The sequence below is a fragment of the Dreissena polymorpha genome, chromosome 4 (genome assembly GCF_020536995.1).
Source record: "Dreissena polymorpha isolate Duluth1 chromosome 4, UMN_Dpol_1.0, whole genome shotgun sequence".
NCBI classification, from domain to species: Eukaryota; Metazoa; Mollusca; class Bivalvia; order Myida; family Dreissenidae; genus Dreissena; species Dreissena polymorpha.
Window position 1 is genome coordinate 56,475,264 of NC_068358.1, and position 27,280 is coordinate 56,502,543.

The following is a 27,280-nucleotide window of genomic DNA, read 5'->3' on the forward strand; positions in this document are numbered from 1 at the left end:
CGAATTCACAGGAATATAACGACATCAAAATGAATGGATAAAAATGTACTCGTTTTCTAAACATTGGTATTGAGATTATGTGTCACTTCATGATCACAGTGATGTTAAGTGAAAGCAAGAAAAATAAAGCATATTTAGTTATTAACATGATGGAATTGATGCTAGTAATTAATGTAATCGAGGAAATATAGCGGGCGGAGACGTTAAATAGTTGTGTTAGCTTTCATTAACGGTACCAGGAACATGCAACAGTGCTTACTTCTCCCTGTACTGGTTTGTGATAATGTGATACAGTCATTAGCACAAGTCTTTGCTGGGAGAAATGGCCACTTGCAACGCCGAAAGTATAGTTGTCGGCATTTTGAGCAATTCATAGCGTTAATTTTGGAAACCAACTGAAAAAGATAAAATAAACTTAGTGCTCTTTGCCATGGAATCAGTAAGTGATGGTGTGATAAATTAATTCTCACCTGTGTGAGTTGAGATAAATAGTCCTTTTTTGGCTTTTGCCGAAATCATGAGAATATTACATTTAATTGATATTAAATGATCCCCGTACACACAAACTTGAGGAATGCAATGTACATTGATAGTTGTAGAGGTTTGGTTTTCCACTGAACACTGCTGAGATTGTCTTTTAATTGAATGATCACAGTAATGTTTGGTGCAACACAAAGGTTATGCCAACCGAGCATTATGATTTCAGACAAACCATCTCGAACAAGATTTTAGGATAATATGATGTAATAACATCACTCTTTTGCACAGGCTAGTTTATGAATAACATTCCTTTTGAAATACGACGAAGGTAATATGTATTACCGATATATGTATGACATATGAAACGGATCAGAGAGAAGAAATGCGAAAGGGAAATCATGTTTATGAATGCGTTTGAACTGAACACTTCTTTTCATCGAATGGGTACGGTAATAATTGGAGCAAAACACGCATTTTTTCGACACAGCATTCGAATTCAAAACGTAATTAAGTTAACTTAGTAGTTAACTATAATATAAGGCAGCCATGAGATTATGCAATAAACAATTTAATATATTGTTTAAGTTAAAATACCGTAATCATACGACAGTGCTAATTTCTCCCGGTATCTGTTTGTGATAGTTTGATACAGTGATTAGCACATGCCTGTGCTGGGAGAAATGGTCACTTGCAACGTCGACGGTGAAGTTGTAGGCATTCTGAGCAATTCATGGCGTTTGTTTTGGAAACCAACTGAAAAAGATCAAATAACCATACTGCTCTTTGCCCTGGAATCAGTACGTGGTGATGTGATAAAGTAATTCGCACCTGCATGTGCTGGGAGAAATAGCCCCTCTTTTGGCTTTTGCCGAATTTATCTGAATATTGCGACAGTTTTTCCACTGAACACTGCTGAGATTGTCTTTTAATTGAATGATCACAGTAATGTTTGGTGCAACACAAAGCTTATGTTAACGGAGCATTATTTCTTCAGACAAACCATCTCAAACAAGATTTGAGGATAATTTGAGGTTAATAAAATAACACATTTGCACGGGACAGTTGATGAATAACATTTCTTTTGACATGGATGAAGATGAAATTTATTACCGATATATGTATGACATATGAGACGGATCAGAGAGAAGAAATGCGAAAGGAAACTCATGCTTATGAATGCGTTTGTACTGGACTCTTCTAAGATAAACGTACGACTGTGCTTATTTTTACCGGTACATGTATGTGATAATGTGATACAGCCATTAGCACATGCCTGTGCTGGGAGAAATGCCACAGCTAATTTACAGTATTTAGACTTCTGAGCATCGCGTGGTAACTGTTTTGAAAGCAATCTGAAGGTACACAATATGTTGTAGTGATTTAGTAATAAGTCGTAATCAATGCCAAGGTAGGAATAATTTGATATTGGGAGTACCCACAGAAAGATAAAACAACCCAAGTACTAATCGTCCTGGTATCAGTATGTGATGATATGATACATTCATGATCACATGTCTGCGTTTAGAGGAACAGTCACTTCATTATCTTTTGATAAATCTTGAGAATGCTTACGACAATAAAATGAAGATTACAATAATAATATTTTCTACTATAAAGCAGTTCTTTTATTTGTACCTATAGAATCACAGCACTGTGAAGGTGAGCAACGAAAACACGAGCATGTAAAAAAAGTGGAATTGATCAAAGTTACTAATGTCACAGAGCGTATCAGGGTATAGCTGATTCAAACGTTAATACGTTTTTTTAAAGGGATCTTTTCACGCTTTGGTAAATTGACAAAATTGAAAAAAGTTGTTTCAGATTCGCAAATTTTCGTTTTAGTTATGATATTTGTGAGGAAACAGTAATACTGAACATTTACCATGGTCTAATATAGCCATTATATGCATCTTTTGACGATTTTAAAACCTAAAAATTATAAAGCGTTGCAACGCGAAACGATTGAATAATTTGGATAGTTCTGTTTTTGTCGTTAAATTTTGTGAAACTACGAAGATTGCTTATATAAGGTATAAAATACGCCAAGTATGTGTACTCGGCGGAATAGCTCAGTAGGCTAATGCGTTTTTACTTCAGGACTCTGGCAGGACTCCAGGGGTCACTGGTTCGAAACCTGCTCCGGGCAATGTTCTTTTCCTTTTTTTAATTTTATTCTTGATTTTTTACTGAAGCCATTACGATCCAATGTTTACATTTATCAATATAAAGCATTTAATGAATGAATTAAAAAATGCCAAAATCTGTGAAAAGGCCCCTTTAAGCTTTGAGTAACAATACCGTGAACATACAACGGTGCCTTTTTGCGCGGTACTGGTGTGTGATAATGTGATAAAGTCATTAGCACATGCCTGTGCTGGGAGAAATGGTCCCTTCCTTGGCTTTTGGCGAATTCACAGGAATATTAAGACATCAAAATGAATGTATAAAAATGTACTCGTTTTCTAAACATTGGTATTGAGATTATGTGTCACTTCATGATCACAGTGATGTTAAGTGAAAGGAAGAAAAAAATTAAGCATATTAAGTTATTAACATGATGGAATTGATGCTAGTAATTAATGTAATAGAGGAAATATAGCGGGCGGAGACGTTAAATAGTTGTGTTAGCTGTCATTAACGGTACCAGGAACATGCAACAGTGCTTACGTCTCCCTGTACTTGTTTGTGATAATGTGAAACAGTCATTAGCACATGCCTGTGCTGGGAGAAACGGTCACTTGCAACGCCGAAAGTATAGTTGTCGGCATTCTGAGCAATTCATAGCGTTAATTTCGGAAACCAACTGAAAGAGATAAAATATCCTTAGTGCTCTTTGCCATGGAATCAGTACGTGATTATGTGATAAAGGCATTCGCACCTGTTTATGCTGAGAGAAAATGTCCTTGTTTTTGCTTTTGCCGAAATCATGAGAGTTAAACGAAATTAAAATAATATTTAATGACCCCAGGACGTTTTCCGCGAAATGAAAACAGAGCGTTAACAAATTGATGACTTAATTGCTCTTGGGGAAAAACAAACTCGAGTAATGTAATGTGAATTTATAGTTATAAAGATTTTGTTTTACCACTGAACACTGCTATGATTGTCTTTTAATTGAATGATCACAGTGATGTTTGGTGCAACACAAAGCGGATGTCATCGGAGCATTATTTCTTCAGACAAACAAGCTTAAACAATATTGGAGGATAATATGGAGTAATAGCATCACACTTTTGCACAGGCCTGTTTATGAATAACATTTTGTTTTAAATACGATGAAGGTGATTTGTATTACCGGTATATGTATTACATATGGGACGGATCAGAGAGAAGAAATGCGAAAGCAAACTAATGCTTATGAATTTCAGCGTTTGCAATGAACACTTCTGAGATTGTCTTTTCATCAAATGGGTACGGTTATGCTTGGAGCAAAACAAACATTTTGTGGACACAACACCCTAGTTCAAAACGTAATTAAGTTAACTTAGTATTTAACTATAATATAAGGCAGCCATGAGATTATGCAATACACATTTACATATATTGTTTAAGCTAAGACTGTAATCATACGACAGTGCTTATTTCTCCCTGCACCTGTTTGTGATAATGTGATACAGTCATTAGCACATGCCTGTGCTGGGAAAAATGGTCACTTGCCACGTCGACGGTACAGTCGTAGGCATTCTGAGTAATTCATCGCGTTTATTTTGGCAACCAACTGAAAAAGATCAAATAAACTTACTGCTCTTTGCCCTGGAATCAGTACGTGATGATGTGATAAAGACATTCACACCTGCATTTGCTGGGAGTAATTGCACCTCTTTTGATTTTGCCGAAATCATGAGAATATTACGTCATTAAGGTGATATTTTATGATCCCAGTACCGTTTTCAGCGAAACGAAAAAAAAGGGCGTATTCAAATTGCTGATTTAATTACTCTTGGGGAAAAACTTGAGGAATGCAATGTTAATTGATAGTTGTAAAGGTTTTGTTTTTCCACTGAACACTGCTGAGATTGTCTTATCATTGAATGATCACAGTGATGTTTGGTGCAACACAAAGCTTATGTCAACGGAGCATTATTTCTTCAGACAAACCGTCTCGAACAAGATTGGAGGATAATATGAGGGTAATAACACCACTCATTTGCACAGTCTAGTTGGTGAAAAACATTACTTTTCAAATAGATGAAGGTGATATTTATTACTGACATAAGTATGACATATTAGACAAATCAGAGAGAAGAAATGCGAAAAGAAACTCATGCTTATGAATGCGTTTGCACTGAACTCTTCTAAGATAAACGTACGAGTGTGCTTATTATTCCCGGTACCTGTATGTGATAATGCGATACAGAACAGAACAGAACAGAACATAACAGAATAGTTTATTTTTGACTTAAGCATGTGAAGCTCATCGTCATTAACATACATATAAATAACAGCATGCGTTGAAGTACACACAAAAACACACATCATTTTAAAGAATAAATAATATAAATGAACACGAAATATACATAGTTCGTGAACATATTTCGTGAGAATGGTGCATGGATGGGTTTAATACACAGTGGTCACACAATTTTATGCATATAGGTTTACAAATATAGTTATAATTACATATTTTTAAACCTTATTTTTTGTAAAAATGTATTTCTATTTAACACTATATATATATGACATTTTCTCTTATTTTAAAGCATGTTAAACAATACATGGCTAGCTTTCTTAATACAGTTTTGTTTGAGCTATTAAATAGTTTAATAAACTTGAACATATTTGGCCGGATTCTATAATATTTCGGAATTAATGCATTCCTAACATCATTATAATAAGGGCATTTAAGAACAAAGTGATACAGTCATTAGCAAATGTCTGTGCTGGGAGAAATGGACACGTTCAACTGCTAATTTACAGTATTAAGAGTTCTGAGCAATTAGTTATAACTGTTTGGACAGCAACATGAAGGTACTCAATTTGTTGGCGTGATTAACGAATAGATCCTAATCAAGGCCAAGGTAGGAATAATGTGTTATTGGGGATAATATATAATAATCTTAGTACTTTTTGTCATGGTACCAGTATGTAATGATATGATACATTCACGAGTACATGTCTGCGTGTAGAGGAATGGTCACGTCCGAGGCTTTTGATAATCTGGGAATGCTTACGATAATGAAATGAAAATTACAATTATAAGTGAATTTTCTATTATACAGCATTGCTTTTATTATACCCCCATTACCAGTGGTAATGTGGGCTATATAGGAGTCACTTAGTCGGTCGGTCTGTCGCGAAAGTTTCATCCAATCTTCACCAAACTTGATCGAAGTTGTATCTAGATGATGTCTAGGTCAAGTTTGAGTATGGGTCAGGCCGGGACAAAAACAAGGTCACGGGGTCACTTAATGCGTTTAAAACCGAAAGTTTGTCCGGACCATAACCATGTCATTTATCGTTAGATTTTAAAATGACTAGGTACATTTGTTCACCATAATGGGACGGTGTGTCATGCGAAAGAATTACCTCCATATTTCTAAGGTCAAGGTTATACTTGGAGTTGCCCATAAGTTAACTTGTCCTGATCATAACTTTGTAATTTATTATGAGACTTTAAAATTATTTGGCATTTATGTTCACCATAATTGAACGGTGTGTCATGCGAAAAAATTACGTCGATAACTCCAAGGTCAATGTCACTCTTTAAGGTAAAAAATGGCCATAAATGAGCTTGCCCGGGCCATACATATGCCGTTCATTGTTAGATTTTAAAATCTTTTGGCATATTTGTTAACCATCATTGGACGGTGTGTCATGCGAAAAAATTACGTCGATATCTGCAACGTCAATGTCACACTTTGAGTTCAAAGGTAAAAAATGGCCATAAATGATCTTGTCCGGGCCTTACCTATGTCATTCATTATGAGATTTTAAAATTACTCGGTACATTTGTTCACAATCAATGGACGGTGTGCCATGCGAAATAATTACGTCGATATCTCCAAGGTCAAGTTCACACTGTGAGTTGAAAGGTCTAAAATGGCCATACATGATCTTGTCCTCGCCATAACTATGTCATTCATTGTGAGATTTTAAAATTACTCGGTACATTTGTTCACAATCATTGGACGGTGTGTCATGCGAAATAATTACGTCGATATCCCCAAGGTCAAGGTCGAACTTGGGGGTTCAAGTCAAAAACGGCCATAAATGAGCTTGTCCGGGCCATAACTATGTCATTCACTTCTAGATTTTAAAATGACTGCACATTAATTTTTTTCACAGTTATTGGATGGCGTGTCATACGAAAGAATTCAAGGGTTCAGAGGTCAAAATGGCCATAAATGATATTGGCATAATAATTCTAAAAAATCGCCATAAATTAGCTTCTCTTGTTTTGTGAAGACAGCATGCAAAATATTCTGTGTCAATTCAGCGTGTGGTGGAATACGTCACGTGTGTGACAAAAATCTAGGTTGTAACTATAGAATCCCAATACTGTTTAGTACGAAAAGAAAACTCGAGCATGTTAACACCGTGAAATTGATCAAAGTTTCTAATGTAATAGTGCGTATCAGCATATAGCTAATGCAAACGTCCATTCGTTCTTTTAAGCTTTGAGTTACAATACCGTTAACATAAAACGGCGCCTTGTTGCGCGGTACTGGTGTGTGATAATGTGATAAAGTCATTAGCACATGCCTGAGAAATGGCCAATACATTGGCTTTTGGAGAATTCACATGAATATTACGACAAACAAATGAATAGATAAACAATGCCCATTTTTATGCTCCCCCAAAATTTATTTTGGGGGGAGCATATAGTCGCCTCTTCGTCTGTCCGTCCGTGTGTCCGTGCGTGTGTCCGTCCGTGCACATTTTTGTCCGGGCTATTTCTCAGCAACTAATGACCGGAATTCAATGAAACTTTATGGGAAGCTTCACTACCAAGAGGCAAGAGGAGATGTGTATATTATCAGCGGGTTCTGGTCGGATGATTTTTCACAGAGTTATGGCCCTTTGAAATTTTCTATAAAAAAATATTGTCCCCCCAAGTACTTTGCTCTCAAGACGTTTCATTTTATCTGAATATATAGTGCAATATTGTGACAAAAAAAGCCTTTGGGGAGCATCACCCGTCTCTGACGGTTTCTTGTTCCATACATTATTATTGAGATTGTGCGCAACTGTATGATCACAGTGATGTTAAGTCAAATCAAGGAAAATAGAGCATCTTAACCTGACGGAATTTATGTTAGTTATTAATGTTGTAGAGCGCGTGCCACAAGATAGCTGGCGGAGACGTAAAATAGTATTTTTTGCTTTCATTAAAGGTAAAAGGAAAAGCAACAGTGCTTATTTTTCCTTGCACCTGTTTGTGATAATGTGATACAGTCATTAGCACATGCCTTTGCTGGGAGAAATTGTCACCTGCAACGTCGAACGTATGGTTTTAGGCATTCTGAGCAATTCATAATAAAGATAAAATATAAAAATAAAGAATAAGATAAAATAACATATGTTCTCTTTTCCTTGGAATCAGTACGTTATGCTGTGACAAAGTCATTCGCACCTGCATGTGCTGGGAGAAATTACCCCTCTTTGAATTTTGCCGAAATCATTAGAATATTACGTCATGAACGTGATATTTAATGATCCCAGTACCGTTTTCCGCGAACCGAAAAAGGGTCTATTCAAATTATTGACTTACTTACTCTTGGGGAAAACCAACTTGAGGATTGCAATGTGAATTGATAGTTGTAAAGGTTTTGTTTTTCCACTGAACACTGCTGAGATTGAATTCTAACTGAATGATCACAGTGATGTTTGGTGCAACACAAAGCTGATGTCATCGGAGCATTATTTCTTCAGACAAACCATCTCAAATAAGATTTGAGGATAATATGAGGATAATAACACTTTTGCACGGGCCAGTTTATGAATAACATTTCTTTTGACATAGATGAAGGTGATATTTATTCCCGATATATGTATGGCATATGAGACGGATCGTCGAGAAGAAATGCGAAAGGAAACTCATGCTTATGAATGCGTTTGAACTGAACACTTCTGAGATTGTCTTTTCATGGAATGGGTACGGTAATAATTGGACCAAAAAAAACATTTTGTCGACACAACATTCTATTTGAAAACGTTATAAAGTTAACTTTGTAATAAACTATAATAAAAGGCAGCCATGAAATCATGCAATAAACTGTTTTATATATTGTTTAAGTTAAGATACCGTGAACATACGACAGTGCTTAATTCTCCCTGCACCTGTTTGTGATAATGTGATTAGTCATTAGCACATGCCTGTGCTGGGAGAAATGGTCACTTGCAACGTCGCCGGTAAAGATGTCGGCATTTTGATCAATTCACGGTGTTTGTTTTGGAAATCAACTAAAAAAAGATAAAATACATTTAGTGCTCTTTGCCTTGGAATCAGTACGCTATGATGTGATAAAGTCATTTGCACCTGAATGTGCTGGAAGAATAGCTCCCCTTTGGCTTTTGACGAAATCATGAGAACATAACATTTAAATGATAATAAATGATCCCAGTACAAACTTGATGAATGCAATGTAAAATTGAAAGTTGTAAAGATTTTGTGTTTCCACTGAACACTGCTGAGATTGTCTTTTCATTGAACAATCACACTAATGTTTGGTGCAACACAAAGCTCATGTCAACGGAGCATTATTTCTTCAGACAAACCATCTCAAACAAAATATGAGGATAATATGAGGTTAATAATATCACTCGTTTGCACGGACCAGTTGATGAATAAGATTACTTTTGAAATGGATGAAGGTGAAATTTATTTCCGGTATATGTATGACATTTGAGACTGATCAGAGAAAAAGAATGCGAAAGGAAACTCATGCTTATGAATTCCAGCGTTTGAACTGAACACTTCTGAGATAAACATACGACTGTGCTTATGTTTTCCGGTGCCTGTATGTGATAATGTGATACAGTCATTAGCACATGCCTGTGCTGGGAGAAAAAATGGACACTTGCAACGACTAATTTACAGTATTAAGAGTTCTGAGCAATTCATTATAACTGTTTGGACAGCAGGTACTCAATTTGTTGTCGTGATTAACTAATAGGTCCTAATACAGGCCAAGGTAGGAATTATGTGATATTGGGCATACTATATAATACCCCTAGTACTATTTGTCCTGGTGCCAGTACGTAATGATATGATACATTAATGAGTACATGTCTGCGTGTAGAGGAATAGTCACGTCCTAGGCTTTTGATAAATCTTGAGAATACTTACGACAATAAAATAAAAATTTCAATAATAGACGCGTTTAAAACTATACATCATTGCTTTTATTTGTAACTATAGAATCACAGTAATGTTTTAGTGAGAATCGAAAACACGAGCATGTAAACATCGTGAAATTGAACAAAGTTACTAATGTCATAGTGCGTATAAGCTTAAAGTTGATGTAAACGTCTATTCGTTCTTTAAAGCTTTGAGTATCAATACCGTGAATATACAATGGTGCCTGTTTGCACGGTACTAGTGTGTGATAATGTAATACAGTTTTTAGCACATGCCAGTGCTGGCAGAAATGGTCGCTTCCTTGGCTTTTAGCGAATTCAAAAGAATGGTACGACATCAAAATGAATGGATAAACAATGACCACATTGATGTTTAGTGGAAGGAAGAAAAAAATAGCATCTTAACATGATTAAATTGATGCTAGTTATGAGGAAAATACCATGTGAAAGCACACATTATGCTATTTTTGAAATATCAAAAGAACCATAAATATGTTATTAGATAACATTGTTACAGTCGCATTATTCTTACAACGGAAAAATAGCAACGACCCAAACTGATCATATCATCGTATTCTTAGTTTTTTTTTTTTAGATTTTTAAGAAAAATTCGCAATTTTGTGAACATTGCGAAAAAATGAAAATTTCATATGTATACCATAGTAAAATCTGGTAGAGTTAGAATGTTTCTGTCGAGAAATTTCACTATCTAGGCTGTATTTTTTTAAGCAAGCTATTCGAATGCATACGTGGTTTCCTTATTATAAACATACACTTAATTCAAAGTAAAAAACAGCTGAACTTTTAATAATTTAATAATAAATAAAATAGTTAAGTTGCATTCGAGCATTAATTGCGACCATATTGTGCACACACGAGTAATCAAACTCTGTAGCTTAAATCTGACGTGCTCAGGCATTTTCAAGGATGTAGAAAATTCGAAAAAATGGCCTGTAGAACGTGTTCCTTCGCCCTTCGCGCTACCCTGGAATGTTTCTCGAACTTTAAGTCTTGCTCTAGATTATGTTGTCTCAAATCTTCAATATTTCCATGACTTGAGACCTGAAAAGCATTGTTAGCTTGTTTCTCGTGTAAGCTAATGTCCTTGGCAGGATTTCCGGTATGAATGTGTCGTGTCCTTAGTATTGAAGCCTCATCATCTTCTATTACTGCCATCATCACCTTTGGATATATTATTATATAAGAGTGATTCGTGTCGTAAATACTTAGGTGTAAACTGATCGTAACAATTGCATATACAGACTTCCTTACACAGTGCTGTATTGGCGATTTGTGCATCAAATCTATAAACCATTTACGTCCCCATCCTTAAGCAACTGTTTATACCTCGACGTTACATATGCTTGCTGATGGAAATGGCAAGAATATTATTGTAATGCTTTTGGATTATTGTCGCTGGAAAATTGTATTAACAAAAGATAGTGGAGGTGTAAACCGCACCAAAAATTACAACAACTGCAACCCATCATTATTTTTTTCGGAAAAGAATACATGTATTTAAAAATAACGAAATAAATAAACAATTATTGATCTTGGCAGTGACCGATTTGGAAATAAACTGATTTGGTGCTGGAGAATGAACCAAACATTAACGAAATGCGTTACAGTGATGCTGCAATGCGAGTTAACAGAACACGAATATGATTGCATGTATTATATACCGGTAATTTTTTTGGGTAGCATTAAACACATTTTAAAGTCAAAGCAAATACGTGTGTGATAAAATAAAATTATCGGCTTTGTTTTACCCGATACTGGAGCTTATTACAATACCGTTGCATTATTTTGAAACTACAGAGCGTTTGGAACCTATGTACCTGTGAAAGGAAAGCCCATCTTGTGACAACCAGTAAGAAGACGTATGCACATATCACGAGTGTGAGGTGGAGGTATCGACGGGAAAACTGCATCGCTGTCCTTCATACGAACACAATATTAAACAAGTATATTCGTCTGGAAGATAAATTGTTTCATATTCAGATACGCTATTGTACGACAACTGTATAAGATTGCGTGAGGCATATACAAGTCATATGATGCATTTCCATACATTAAAATAGAGTCGTTCATTTTATGTATTTGCTTACGTATAATCAAGTTTAGTGTTCTAATGAATAATAAATTAATGACGCTAAGAAAACAGGTATTGATGTTAATTTATATTGTTTTATTGATCAGCTGACAATTATGCGTAAGATCGACAATTATTCATGTTGATAGTGTTACCTTTTTTACAAGTAAATATCCGTTAAAATACTGCACACATTCACTTCACCCATACAAAATCGACTTATAGAAACGATACACAAATGCGAGAAAGTGTTTATGTGTTCACTTCCTTTTCAAACGCTCATGAGTGTGTTACGTTCCTTATGTCACCTTGTCCCCTTGAGGACAATTACCGAATATCAAATCAATAAATAACTGTAACTGTAAACAAAAAATTCGAACGGCCAATATTGACCCACGTCAAATGTTAATTAATTAAAAATACAATACGAATATCGTTACTATGGATCTATATATAAAATGTAAAATCTGGTGAAAATTATCGAAAGTAATGGCCTCTAGCTTCAGGCTACGAACGATTAAAATCTTTTAATGTTTGAAGTAAGTCATCATTATGCTTATGTTATATTGGCAAACTTTCAAATTATTTACCTCCTTTTTTCCAGACGAGGTTGCCTGAAATTCAGGAAATGTAGGTTTCTGCCATAGAAACTCGAGTTGTGTTAGCTGAAAACATACTTGATCACACAATTTCCTGATCAAAACAATTATATTTGAGATACTTCTTAAACATTTAATGTCTAAGACATTTAATTTTTTAAATAATATCTCCTGAACATCATTTTCAAGCATCTAAAAATGCTCATTATTTGATTTATGACATTTACATCAATAGTTCAAGCACTTTGATTGATTCGGTTATAAGAAAGTTCGTTTAAATGCAAAATTTAGCATTTGTCACTGAAAAAGCGTTATGTACTCCTACTATATAATTTCAAATACCTTGTTAAAGACAAAAAGTTTATGAACGTTGATGGTGTAGGTGTCTTGTATTATTGTTTCACTGTTTGTAGAAGATGAAGACTTGTTTTAACAACATGAAGATGACACATTTTATGTCTAAAATATAGATGACTTTATTTCAAATGTGTTGTTATATACATATGATGGCATTGCCTTTTTATATAAAAGACCGCAAGAAGATCAATCCCATTAAAATAAAATGTAAATATATATGAGCATTGTTCTGAGAAAACTGGGCTTAATGCACGTGCGTAAAGTGTCATCCCAGATTAGCATGTTAGCATGTGCAGTCCGCACAGGCTAATCAGGGACGACACTTTCCGCCTTACCTTGGAGGGACTTCCTTGAAACTAAAAATACCATAAAAGCGGAAGGTGTCGTCCCTGATTAGCCTGTGCGGACTGCACAGGCTAATCTGGGACGACACTTTACGCACATGCATTAAGCCCAGTTTCCTCAGAACGCGGCTCAATTATACTGTTGGTGGATTAATGTGAATACATCAAAACTTTTCAAATAATCAATATGACTTACGATAATCCAAGCCTGTAAGTTGTCGATCATTTCAACGATCTAGGCACTGTGATTTGTTACACTGTAGGCTTTAGATTTGACCAATCATTTGGTTGAAAATAGAAACACCATAAGGCTACCAATATTTTACAATACACATGCAAGCAAAATGATCGGCAGCCTATTTTTTCCATTTTTTTGATTTTTTGTTGGCTACATTTTATGTTATGTCTATAAAATATGCGTATTTAATATTCAGTAAGACGTCGAACGCCTCATTCAAAAAGTTTTGACAAATACAAACATGTAATGCTATGGTATACGCTGCATTGAGATTTAGGTAGATTCCCATCATATGTAAATATATATGTCCGAATTGTTAAGTATTGGTTAAACAATAAGAACAGAACAAAACTGTATTATACACACTGTGTATAAACAAGTTGTGGATGATTGCATAAGTTTTGTTAGTATGAGATGTTTAAACATCTCTTGAATATGAATACTCATTAGATTAATCATTTATATACATACGCGCCTATGTTTTTACTTCGTATGACCATCTGCGACTGCCCGGTGAGAAGTCAGACAGCCAAATAAGTCAGAAAGTCTAATGCTCGCGTTACAGTCTCCCTCGTAACTAACAACCTAACGCTCGATTGGTCATTGTCGGCTCGGGTACTACTTACAGGCTGTCAAGCGGTCATACTTTTTCCTACTTTTTCCTACTATTTCCTACTTTTTCATCAGGATCCTACTTTTTCCTATTTTTTTACCAAATCTTCCTACTATTCCTACTTTTTCATTTTCAATTAAGAATATATTTTTTTAAAGAGTTTATTTAGTAAACTTGCAGGATGAATGAATCAATGGCATGACTGTATCCCTGGTAATGTGCATTCATCTAGATGAGACCTGACAATTAACCCATGCTGACTGTCTTCTAGCACCTCTTCAGGAAGCATAAATATTTATTTCTTATGTAACTTTTGAAAATATTGACAATTTTTTTTAAGTAACAATAGTGCCTTGTTAACTTCCTTAGCATTTGTACACTGCAGACTTCACATACCTTACACAGTTCCCAGTGATGCAAGAGCTGAGGGCACCCATTGTTTATTCCAGTTTTATTTTGTCTCTATTGACAACAATTTGACCAAACCTTATGCATATTTACATGATATTGCTGTTTGGAATGTAGAGATATAGAGATACCATGTATTGTATGAGTGGTTATGAAATATGGAATTTATTACACAAGTTATTGGAAAAAGATAAAACTGATGCTTTGCTGAGTTTTCATCATTTAAAAATATAATGTAATAAATTCTGTATTACATGACAACAGATATGATGTTCTATTGATAGCATAGGCACATCATGTTGAGTAATTAAAAATAAATGCACAGAGCCTAAATGTCCCGATACATTTTTATGCTCCCGGTAGGGTGGCATATAGCAGTTGTACTGTCAGTCCGTTTGTCTGTCTGTCTGTCTGTCTGTCTGTGTGTCTGTCAGCAAACTTTAATATGGGCCATAACTTTTGCAATATTGAAGATAGCAACTTGATATTTGGCATGCATGTGTATATCATGGAGCTGAACATTTTGAGTGGTGAAAGGTGAAGGTCATCCTTCAAGGTCAAAAGTAAAAAAGTACAATCCAAGGGAGGTAATAAGCTTTAAAAGGGAGATATTTTCTAAACCTGCCAAATGATATATTGAAATTTTATTTCAAAGCGGCGCAATAGTGGGCATTGTGTTTTTGACAAACACAGTTCTTGTCTAATGATGCCATAATTAGTGAGGTAACTTCAAGGTGTTACAGCGTAGTATTAAAATTATTTAACGGCATTATTACACTCCGGCGAAGTATTCAATACCGTAATGAAAAAACCATTATTTGAAACTGGAATAAACAGTGTAGTGCAACTGTTTCATTGCCCAATCAATGATGTCATAAAAGATGTCAGGTGATAAGGTCCTATCTCCAGTTGCATAATCTGCTGTGCAATGACCAGTGAGTTTGAATGTAACTTAAGTTATTATAACTGCACCCTATTGTCAATTTAAAGGTTTCACAATGTAGCTGTAGCAGAGCATTGACACTGCTTTATATACTAGTATTAATCTTGTAAAACAAGTTGGTGTATCACTAAATAAATTTGGTCTTCTGCTTAAGGATATAACATGCACACTATATTACCATTTTAATTGCACAATATATTACCATTTTTATATCGATACAAAGAAGACCTCAAACCACTTATTTGATGATACACCAAAATATGCAGCATCAAATTATACTTCTTTAACAGGGTAGCTTTGCTTGAAACTTAATTATCATAGATGCACTATAAGTGCTAAAATGCCTTGTGGGAAAACAAAGTTTAACCCTTCATGGATGGAGAAGTTGGACAACAGTGGAAAAACACTTGGATCATGGTGCAAGAGAGATACCGGCAATGAGTTTGCAAGATATTGTACTGTCTGAATGAAGTCCATCTTGTTGTAATTCTGGTGCTAATCAACTGATAAGTCATGCAGATGGATAAAAACACAAGGAAAACATGAAATACATGCATGATAATTCACAAAAGCGTGGAAGTGCCCCAAAGCCAAGCAGCTCTCAGGGTGGTGGGGATAAATATATCTGTATGCAAGTACAACCATCACACAAGAAACAGATACAAAAGGCTGAAATCCTCTCGGCCCTTAAGGTAGCTTCAAGTGGGTATCCATAAAGAACATGTGATGGCACTCCTGCTCTGTTTCAAGCTATGTTTCATGGACCTGTGTCTAAAAAATTAGTATTATGTATTCCTACTTTTGAGGGAAAAGTTCCTACTTTTTCCTACTTTTTTCCTACTTTTCTTGCAAAAGTAGTTCCTATTTTTTCCTACTTTTTGAAAAAAGGTCACTTGACAGCCTGTACTTACATGTACCCCGGGTACTCTAAAGTATACTTACATGTACCCGGGTACGGTAAATATACTTACACGAGCGTAACTAAACTTATTGCCAATTTCGTAAGATGTAGAGGATGAATTCCATTAAATTTGCATATATTCTTGCCATCGTGCATCACGTTAATAGAATATATATAAAGTGTTTACTATATTAATCCGTCCCTTGTCAAGTTCCATAATTTAATGACATCGACGTTTTAAACTTAGATTGTTAAAGTATGTAAATATGACTTTTACTTCATTTCTATATAAATTTGAATAATTATTTTTTTTTATAATTTATTTTCCGATAATATTTGAAAGAAGAATGTTTATCTATACTGCATTTGAATATGTATTGTTTAGAATTGTCTTCGAAACTTTTGTTTCGTATAAGTTAATTGTATTGTTTGTAAAATATAATCATTATACATAACCTTATTTCAAATTTGAATGTATTACATAGGATGTACATATGTTCGTCTCTACTCTGCTTGGCTCTGTTCACTTCTGGTCTAGTAAAATAAGGCCATTTTTATTGTGTCACAAATCTCAAACGCCCCTGCAGCATAAAGTTGTACTTCATTACAACGTTTGCTTTAAAGGGATCTTTTCACGCTTTGGTAAATTGACAAAATTGAAAAAAGTTGTTTCAGATTCGCAAATTTTAGTTTTAGTTATGATATTTGTGAGGAAACAGTAATACTGAACATTTACCATGGTCTAATATAGCCATTATATGCATCTTTTGACGATTTTAAAACCTAAAAATTATAAAGCGTTGCAACGCGAAACGATTGAATAATTTGGAGAGTTCAGTTTTTGTCGTTAAATTTTGTGAAACTACGAAGATTGCTTATATAAGGTATAAAATACGTCGAGTAAGTGTACTTGGCGGAATAGCTCAGTAGGCTAAAGCGTTTTTACTTCAGGACTCCAGGGGTCACTGGTTCGAAACCTGGGCCGGGCAATGTTCTTTTCCTTTTTTTAATTTTATTCTTGATTTTTTACTGGAGCTTTTTCGATCCAATGTTTACATTTATCGATATAAAGCATTTAATGAATAAGTTAAAAAATGCCAAAATCTGTGAAAAGGCACCTTTAACAGAAGGGATTAATCAGAGATATATAATGTGAACTAGTCAAATCTTTGCGCAGAGGTTGCATTGTGGATATTTCATTTAAAATTATTTAAGAAACTATAATTGTTACAAAAATGTGTCACATATTTTATAGGAGACGAATTGAGAACAACATTCAAGCATTTAAAAAGCCTGTTTCAACTTTGTTGGCACTTAGTGCAAAGCTAACATCACACCAGAAGAAAGACATTGTCATTTTGTAAATTGTACATCTATAGAAATCAGTCCAGATACATAAAAAAAATAATAGAGAAAACAGAAAATGCTTGCTAAACATGTATGCCCCCGATTTACAGCATAATCACCCTTGTGACCTTGACCTTTACCTTATATCTCTTGATTTAAACATGCTTATACAAAACCAGACACTAATTTGGTTCATCCTAAGAATTCTTTAGATATTGTGCGCATACTTATTTCATAATACAGTCACCGGTTAAAATAATATTTGAACCACACATTTTCATAAGCGTCTTACTTTCGACACAAGTAACAACTACACAAATTTGCATACACTCATAGGTCAAAGCGTCAACGTTATTTTGGAAACGAATCCCTTATTGCAAGCTACGTGAATTTGATCCGTTGAGTTCACCATAAATAAGCGTCATAATGTCTTCCCAATCAGCCACCAAACCATATTAGATGATCGGAAGCATTCTATATATATAATGAAGAAACAAATGTCTCGAAACAAGCTCATATGACATTAACATTTGACCTAGTGACCTTAAAATCAAAATACTTCTGTTTTGTTGAAATTTATCTGTCATGGCACCGAAATTAAGCGGTATTGGTGATAAGCTGTGTAAGCGGCCCTGTAAGCTCACTCTCACCACCCGGCGAGAATGACGCCCAACGAGGGGCCATTGCTCTTGCAGTTCTCTATACAACCAATTTCTCAATTTCAGTTATACACTGTTCCATGTGACGCGAATTCCAACTTGGTAGGGGAGAATATCACGGTACCGAACTTATGCGGGATTGGTGACTAGCTGTGTAAGCGACCTGGTTAGCTCAGTCGCTATCAAGAGCATTCGCCTAAACAGAGAAAGGTCCCGGGTTTGAGATCCGGACTGACTGCACACTTTTCACCGGCGAAAGTCATGACATTGTATCGAGGTTTTGATAAGCTCAGAATTTTATGTTAAATTCAAATTATTGTCGTTTATAATACGTTTCTTTTAATCGAAGATCAGAAATTTTTGAAAGATACAGAACAAGAAGCTGCTGTAAAGAGGCAGGGTAAAAGTTGACGCATTCCTGTAACTTTTGTAATAATAAAATAAATAAATGGAATTATTACGTATTCCATCACATGTAAGTTATATATCAGAGCATAAATCCATTTACTTGCCACTATATATATTTTCCAAATTAATTAATTATATTCCAAATTACTTGTAAACAGATTTTCGATATGTTTGCATTCACCAATATTGCGGGCTGGAAAAACAAGTAAGGCCCTTTAAATTAATGTCATCAATTTAGTAAATTATCGCTATCCTCGCAGTTAACGCCTCATTTGTTAGACTACATAGATTTACCTTAGAGTTAAGGGGGTAAGCCGCAGCACCCTGCTATTTAACTCTATATTTTTCATAGACTGTGTTCTGAAATGCTGCCTGTTGGAGACTCGAACTTCTGTTGTACTCTTAAAACTTGCCTAGTAAATGTAACCATCATTAAAGTTGGATATCAATATGTTTGTAATTATTTGCAAATACGTCAATTTTGGCAAACACCGGCCGCGCCACAACAGTCTTTTTTTACGAAATATCTTTTTCATGCTTATGTTTTGCCAGTGCGATGAGGAATATATACATTATCATCACATAAGTTACATGTCAGATATTCAATCTTTCGTCCATGTTGACAACACAAATATCCAGATTATTTTCCTTATAGAAAAGTAACTGTCGTTATCGTTTTTTTTTTTATTTAGTTTAAATATATCTTCAAAATGGCGTCGGTTTTGACAACGCTTTTCGAAAAAAACATTTCCGAGCTTTCTTTTTGAAGCATTCAAGCAATCCATTTTTATTATTGTTATACGGTATGACTGATTGGCGTAAAGTCTAACCGCAGAAAAAAGGTTTCTCGCAAAATAAATATAGAGTAATTTTGTCAATATTTAATTTTTTTAAAGTGCTTATCGACAAACAGTAAAAACACACACATATTTAGCAAAATACTCCACGATATGATAAGAGGGACAGAATCATTAAAAAGAAGCAACATGCATATACACATAAATAAAGACTTTTAACAAAATGTTTTACAAATATTAAATAAACAATTATACAGATGTGTCTTCAAACAATTGTTCCCCGTTCGTCGTACACGTTAGCGTCCATGCCAGCATCCGCATCCAGATCTTCGGGAACGAAATATTCATAATACGCGTTACCATGTTTAGTTTTCTCAACCAGAACGAGATCTATATCAGCACTCACACCTTGCACGGAATGGGACTGTGCGATTCGCGATTCTTTTTTTGACATCGGTAGTTCATCAAAATCTTTTAGACCGCAGTTGACCAATTCTTCCATACTATCATCATCTTCGGTTTGATTTTCAACGTTTTCGCGCAGTGTACAGTTATCGCCACCTGTATCGGTAACGATATCCGCCTCTATATCTTCGAGCGACCAGCACTGTCGGTACGCCTCAATCGCATTTTTTAAAGCCTCCTTCCATTTGAGATTTCTCTCTACAGTTAGCTTTTCGTTGGATCTGAACAGAAACTGCCGGAAAACCAGTGGCAGGAAGCCGCTTCCTAGCGCCACGAGCGCCTGAGTACCAGACGGGACGTCATGCGCCTGCCCGAAGGCGAATATCACGACGAAAACGAAGAACAAGAACGCGACCACCTTCATGAAATCGAGAAAAGCGTTCAGGTATATGACGTGAGGCTGTTTAGGACACGAGGTGTGGTCGATTTTCGCCATCTCGAATAACATCCGTTTTGGAATAAACGGGTTGTCATATTTGTCTAGGAAGAGACAAAGTCTTGGCGCGCACCAGTTAAGTAATCCGCCTTTCCCTCGCACTAATTTCATCCGCTCTTCATTTTTTGTCTTCAGACTGCGCACCCGAAAAGCGGTGTTTTCCTGATCCTGGGCAGATTTCGAAGAAACTCGTTCAATCTCGTCGCTTCCGATCTTGTCTATCATCTCCGAGTGAATCGTCTTGCAAAACGCCGCGTACCCGGAATACGCCGAAGTGAAACAGTCGTAGGCATATATGGCGATTAACAGAACGAGAGAAATGAATTTCAGTGTTTCCACGGGATTCAGAATAACGCCGATGAGCGTATAAACGGCACATGTTGCGTAGAAAGCTATGCATTCCGTAACTAGTAACATTATAAACCATACAGTAACCAGAGTGACAGCAAGCGCTACCGCGTTTATCATATAGTGCATCCTCGAATTGCTGTCTTCATTTTTAACAATTAGGGTACGCACACGGTCGATGACGACGTTCGAACTTCGAAGTATGCATGCCGATAGCCCAGGGCTTATTGTGCCGATCAGGTAGAAGGTAAAGTTAACAAATAACCGTAGTGAGAGATTCACGATGGGGAAAGCTACAAGAACGCATATAGTAAAAAGTAATACAATTACCAGCACCCAAAGCGGGAGAACCAAACAACCGACAATCCCTAACTTTTCTAGTGGCCATAATGCACGTTTAGCACACGCACCGCATACGTCAAGAACTTCCGTTCCTTGCAAATCATGCAGGCATTTTTGTACGGTGGATTTCATTTTCCGTTTTAGTACGTCTGGAAATATGAACCATAGCAACGTCTCGCAACCCAGAAACGCGTAGATGACGAGGAAAAGTGGATGAATTGGCGACATATAGCTCACGAGGCTTCCAGTGAATGGTAACGTCAAATTTCTTGAAGAGAAAGCGTGCTGTTGCTGATCAACTATTTCCAGTTCATATTTGAAATAGAACCAGACCCGTATGATCCACGGCGAACACAACAATCCAAACACGATAATGTACATGAACGTTCGGAAAAAAACGTACCATGGAATGGTTCTTTTGTCGCTAAACATCCCTATGACGTTTGCGTTGCAGCAACTTCGAAGCGATGGTATTTCGCGCCGTAACTTACAACGTACCAAGAAATCCCAGAGGAACGCTAGCACGCTTACGGGCGATTCGCCCTCTTGCAAAAGTTTGTTGGGACTTAAACTTAGCGCAACGCTTTTGATTGCAATAACCATTGTATTGTTAGGCTTCAATGCATTCACCATATCATGGAAATCATTCAAACGCAATGTTGATGATTGTGCCTTTGTTGGAACGAATCGTCCACCGGGGTCTTCCATTCGACCGACCAGCTTTTGTACGCGAAGGACCAGTATGTTTCCCGGCTCTGTCTTGAAGCGATACGTGACGAGTTGCGAACGCATTTTTGCCCATGAATCCGGGATGAAATTCGGACTAAACACCACCACGGCCACCTGCAGGATCACGACTAACACGATCAAAATTGACAGCCAATGGGACGGTCGAAGAGTGTAACAGTACATGGTTTGCTCATTAGAAAGGCGGCAGCATTTGTAGATCAGTGTGGCGGCGCCCGTCTGGGACACGTCAATGTGCCGGTTGCACACCTCCGCCCCCTCGATCGCAACTGAGCTGTTTTTGAAGCCGACTAGGATCGCCTTCCGAACGCTGTTCTCTGATTGGAGGGCGGTCCCACGTGACAGACAGTGTTCCGGGTTCTGCAGGAGCAATATGTTCAGCCTGGTGACGCCGTAACCCAGGGCGCCCAGTGACATTTCTTCCGAGTTCTCTTTCAATAGAAGCATCGCGCGTCCGCTCTGTCCGGTGGTCAGAACCCAAGAGACCGGATTCAGTATTAGACCATTGTTGGGGCCCATAAATGGCCCCGTGTCCCCTGAAATTTTCAGCTTAATCTTCACTAGTTTATAGGCTTTGGAAATGGTCGCCAAATCAACAACGGTGTCGGCAATTGCTGGTAGTAAGGTGCAGTCGCCCAGGTGTTGAAATTCGTCACGAGTGTCAGGAGTTGTAGGCACGTATTCACCCACCCGCGTGTTGCTTGAAAAACTCACATTTTCTTCACATTTAACGCAATTAAACTTTATGATAAAAATTATCCAAAAAAGAAAGCTTTTAAATAAGTTTAGTAAGTCCATTGCGCATGTATTCACTTCATACTGAATATAGTATATAACGGCAGCATGAGTATAAATTTAACGTTTAAAACAGTTTTCAACACTGTATGAAATTGTGTCCCTCGCGTATGTGTATACTTAATACTAAATGTATTTATAGCACGTTTTCCAACCGTATAACAACATGTGTCTCGCGTAGATGTTTATTGAATACTACATTTATTTATAGCACGTTAACATCCTGTTTTACAGGAAGCTTTATCGAACGAATTATTATACTATCACTATGAGTATAAAAATCCAGGTATGTGTGTTAATACACATAACAGAAAAATCTTAACACATGTTAAGTTAGCTTATGAGTCATGACAGATACTCTACCAATCAGGAAGTGATTAAGTATGCATTCTTCCCACTCTGGATCAGCAGACGATTTGTTCCATAAATCAATACACTATCGCAATCTCCACGCAGAGTTGTCGTTCCTTGCTCTCACATACAACTCTGCGAAATGCTCAGCTTGCCATTTTGCCTATAAAATAGGTAAAACCGAACAAACGCATTCAATGTATATTTGATTGGATATTTAAGATCGCATGAATTAAATTAAGAAATATGACTTTTAAATGTACGATAAATCGTGCAAAAACTTGCGAGTTTTAATGCAACTCTTTGGAACTATTTTATTGCCCATTTACGCAGATGGAATCATTCCACGCACTTCACAAATGTAAACAATTGAACATAATTTTTGTTGAGTGACGTTAGGAATTGCTTCGACGTGTGTATGTATGTATGTTGGTTTCTTAACATCAAAAAACATATCTATCTATCTATATATACTGCCAAGCGCTCCTTAGAGCATTATAGGCAGAGGGACATTATCGAGTCCGTTTCCTGGGAAGAACCAGTACTAGGTGTCTAATGAGAATGCCCCCCGAGTGGGGAGCGAACCCACGAACTCCCGATCGCTAGGCGGACACCTCATCCACTACACCACCGCGATCTTATATCAATTTTATTAATAATGAATTAAGACTGATATAAGATATCATGGTATGAGATGGTTTTCTTTAATGCAGTGAATGCAATGTAACCGTCGTGCAAGAGATTGTTTAGTATACTGTAAACTCAATGGTGAACGCTTGAAATGATCATGACATGAATGAGACGCTTTCATAACAATAGTCCGTTCTGAGGTTACAATACACTAAATGATCGCTTCATGTACTCTCTAAAAAATATCATAGTTGACAGGAAGGCATGTTTTACACTTTTTCGGGTGTTATCTTGCGGTGATAATGGTAGGGCATGAATAGGTGTTCACTACTGAATCCCTGAAATATGATACACGTGAAGACTATAGTAAACCATTGCACTAGAAAAGGTTACATTCCACTAAGAAACGGCCGAAAAAAAAGTTGCAAAAACAGTCGATTTTGATTTGTGTCAAGTTCTTTCTTGCATTGTACATGACATATCTTTTTTATTGCATAATTCGATTCCGCTTAGAATGGCCTTTAAGAAAATGTATGGTTATGGGGGTCTTTATGTGCAAAATGTTGCATTTATTTTCGCTCAAAGTTGTCGCATTTACATTGAATTATATAGGGAAATTATTTAGTGTATTATGACCTAAATCTGAGCCCAACACAGAGGTGAATGTAATGTAACCGTCGTGCAAGAGATTGACACTATCGTACACTGCGGTTCATTACATTCATGTATGTTGAGGCACGAACGACAACTCTGCTAGGAGAATGAAATCAATATTTTATGGAGTTTCCGTAGATACCATCTCCCAATCTCCACGCAGAGTTGTCGTTCCTTGCTCTCACATACAATGTGAATGTAATGTAACCGTCGTGCGATGTATTAGCATTCTGTCTGTCTGTTTTTCGGCGTAGCTGTTTAACGTCACTTTTAACCTTACCTGACCTTTGTAAGTGTCCAAAAAAATTCAAATAAAATTTCCCGCGGCTAGACACGAATGAATACACTTAATTTATTCCATTGGCTGATTTGAGCATACCACCAGAACATTTCGCAAGAATAATTTTCTTTGGTCTCTCTTATTATTCCGTAGAGTGGACGCTTTGGAAACAAAACACTTATGTAACAACTAAAACATAACCATTTGCTAGTAAGTATCGATCAATAATAACACAACACAATATATCCATTAAACTGACCAACTAAACACGGTTTGAGCATTTTTTCTTCAGTCTTAGTTCAAAATCTCGCGGATTGTAAATCGCGATTTTTATGTCCCCCACTATAGTAGTGGGGGACATATTGTTTTTGCCCTGTCTGTTGGTCTGTTGGTTGGTCTGTTGGTTTGCGCCAACTTTAACATCATTTGCAATAACTTTTGCAATATTGAAGATAGCAACTTGATATTTGGCATGCATATGTATCTCATGGAGCTGCACATTTTGAGTGGTGAAAGGTCAAGGTCAAGGTCATCATTCAAGGTCAAAGGTCAAATATATGGGTAAAAATTGCTCATTTAATGTACACTTTTGCAATATTTCAATATTCAAGATAGCAACTTGAAATTTGGCATGCATGTGTATCTCATGGAGCTGCACATTTTGAGTGGTGAAAGGTCAAGGTCATCCTTCAAGGTCAGAGGTCAAATATATGTGGCCGAAATCGCTCATTTTATGAGTACTTTTGCAATATTGAAGATAGCAACTTGATATTTGACATGCATGTGTATCTCATGGAGCTGCACATTTTGAGTGGTGAAAGGTCAAGGTCAAGGTCATCCTTCAAGGTCAAATATATGGGTCAAAATTGCTCATGTAATGTCACTTCTGCAATATTGAAGCTAGCAATTTTATATTTGACATGCATGTGTATCTCATGGAGCTGCACATTTTGAGTGGTGAAGGGTCAAGGTCAAGGTCATCCTTCAAGGTCAAACGTCACATACGGGGACATAGTGTTTCACAAACACATCTTGTTCGATTAGGATTTATTCCTTAACTAGTTTATTGATAGATCCTCGGATAGATCAGTAAATTAAGTAGTCTTATATACCGTATATTAAGTAAGTATACATCGACCATATTCCGTTAAGCGCTATATTCCTGTAGCATGTTTTCGTAATGAATTCAAGGCGAAATATTACAAGCTGTTAAATTGGATTTTCAAATGTCTATACTAGTAAGAAAATCTTAACATTATAATTTAACATAAATTTACTGAATTTAGGGCATACATCAAATTGAAACTTATGTTAACTCATGTAACTTACATTAATCAATAAATCAATGTTTTAAATCAAATTGCCTGTGTATTGTGTACGCCATGAAACGTGCATAAAGCTGATAATTGAATGATTTCTGTGCTCCTATATATTGTTTTGTTTTGTGGAATTGTCAGTATTTATATAGTCTTCTAAACTTTACTCTATGTTTATAACTACTTCGTATTTTTATGAAGAGGAAATTTATTTGTGAATATACGTTTATTTGATATTAAATATGACATAATTATATGCACTATTTTTTAAATGTTTATTTCGGTTTTATTATCAATTTATTGACTAAACAAAAGCCCTGTTTAACGTTACGTTACTGTAACCAGAGTTTTGCCAATCAGTGCGCATGCGCGGAAAATCCCGAATGTAAACAATAACAATTAACTGGTCTCTAAATAAATATGTTTATATGTTTATTTATAGATCTTTAAAGAATCGAACGGTAAAAACTGATAAACAAGATGTTAGTCGATACAGGGAAGGAATCGGTTCCCCAATTGTCAAAATGCTGCGGTCTGACTGCTCCGAACGGAATGACAGGTATTTTTTTTTCACTCAGCATCACCGGCGTATTTCGTAATATATGCTTAATATTATTGCATCCGTACATAAATAGCATGTATTGTAATGTAAGGGACACAACTCGTATAGTCTTGTTTAAGCATGCAGTCATGAGTTATTTGTATTGAGGTTTATATCTGTGTGAATCTATGAATAAGGTCAGGTTATAACAGCATTATTTAGATATTGATAACAGCATTATTTAGATATTGAATATTATTTAAATATTCACTAAAACAAAAGGTGAACACAATTTTACGAACTTGTTTTGCACACTCAATTTAGTAAACAAATTATAAACAAAAAATCATAAATGGTAATAATTATAATAATGCTAATAATGGTAGTGGTGATAATAATGGTAATGATGACAATGATCGTTATGTTAATGTAAGTGATGATTGTGATGCTGTAGATAATGATGATGATGATAACAATACTTATGGTTATAATAGGACAAAATGTATACATTTAACGAAAGATATACCTAATCATTTATATATTTTATATTATAATGGATCTAATATGATTTTCATTTTTTATTATTGAAATATAATTCTCCTTTTTTTAATACCAGTGAACGATAAGGTATCATTGGTCACCGTGCACTGGTGTATTTGTATTAAACATAATTATAATAATAACAATAATAGTAATAAATCTTCGGCGTAAACCCAAGCAGTTGGGGTAAATTTGACCTACCTTAGTTCAAAATTAAAATATTTCCCCCTGAAAGGTTACAGGGGCAGGTCAGCACATAAGGTAGTCGTGAAGACGCAGCGATGACCTGTAAATAAACTCTGACATGCACAAACACGAATAAAGTCAGTGGTGAGTTACCCAGCAACGA

At 36.0% G+C, this 27,280-nt stretch overlaps 1 protein-coding gene and 1 long non-coding RNA gene across 3 annotated transcripts in view; one reads left to right on the forward strand and one right to left on the reverse strand.

Annotated features, from left to right (window-relative positions):
* Positions 1–9,619: 9,619 nt before the first annotated feature.
* On the reverse strand, positions 9,620–27,220 carry LOC127878938 (uncharacterized). Of its 2 annotated transcripts, XR_008048856.1 has the most exons (4): positions 27,133–27,220; positions 12,463–12,537; positions 11,619–11,754; positions 9,620–10,962 (listed from the first exon to the last, which is right to left on the reverse strand). It is a non-coding gene; the product is annotated as an uncharacterized LOC127878938 (long non-coding RNA). The 2 variants fall into 2 exon arrangements; XR_008048855.1 differs by lacking the exon at positions 27,133–27,220 and having other exon boundaries at positions 12,463–13,005.
* The window catches only part of LOC127878920 (von Willebrand factor A domain-containing protein 5A-like), a 91,489-nt gene continuing 90,488 nt past the window's right edge, over positions 26,280–27,280 (forward strand). The window contains exon 1 of the mRNA XM_052425477.1: positions 26,280–26,409. Coding sequence (XP_052281437.1) covers positions 26,331–26,409 — 79 coding nt within the window. The 5' untranslated portion in view covers positions 26,280–26,330. The remainder of the gene's footprint in view (positions 26,410–27,280) is intronic.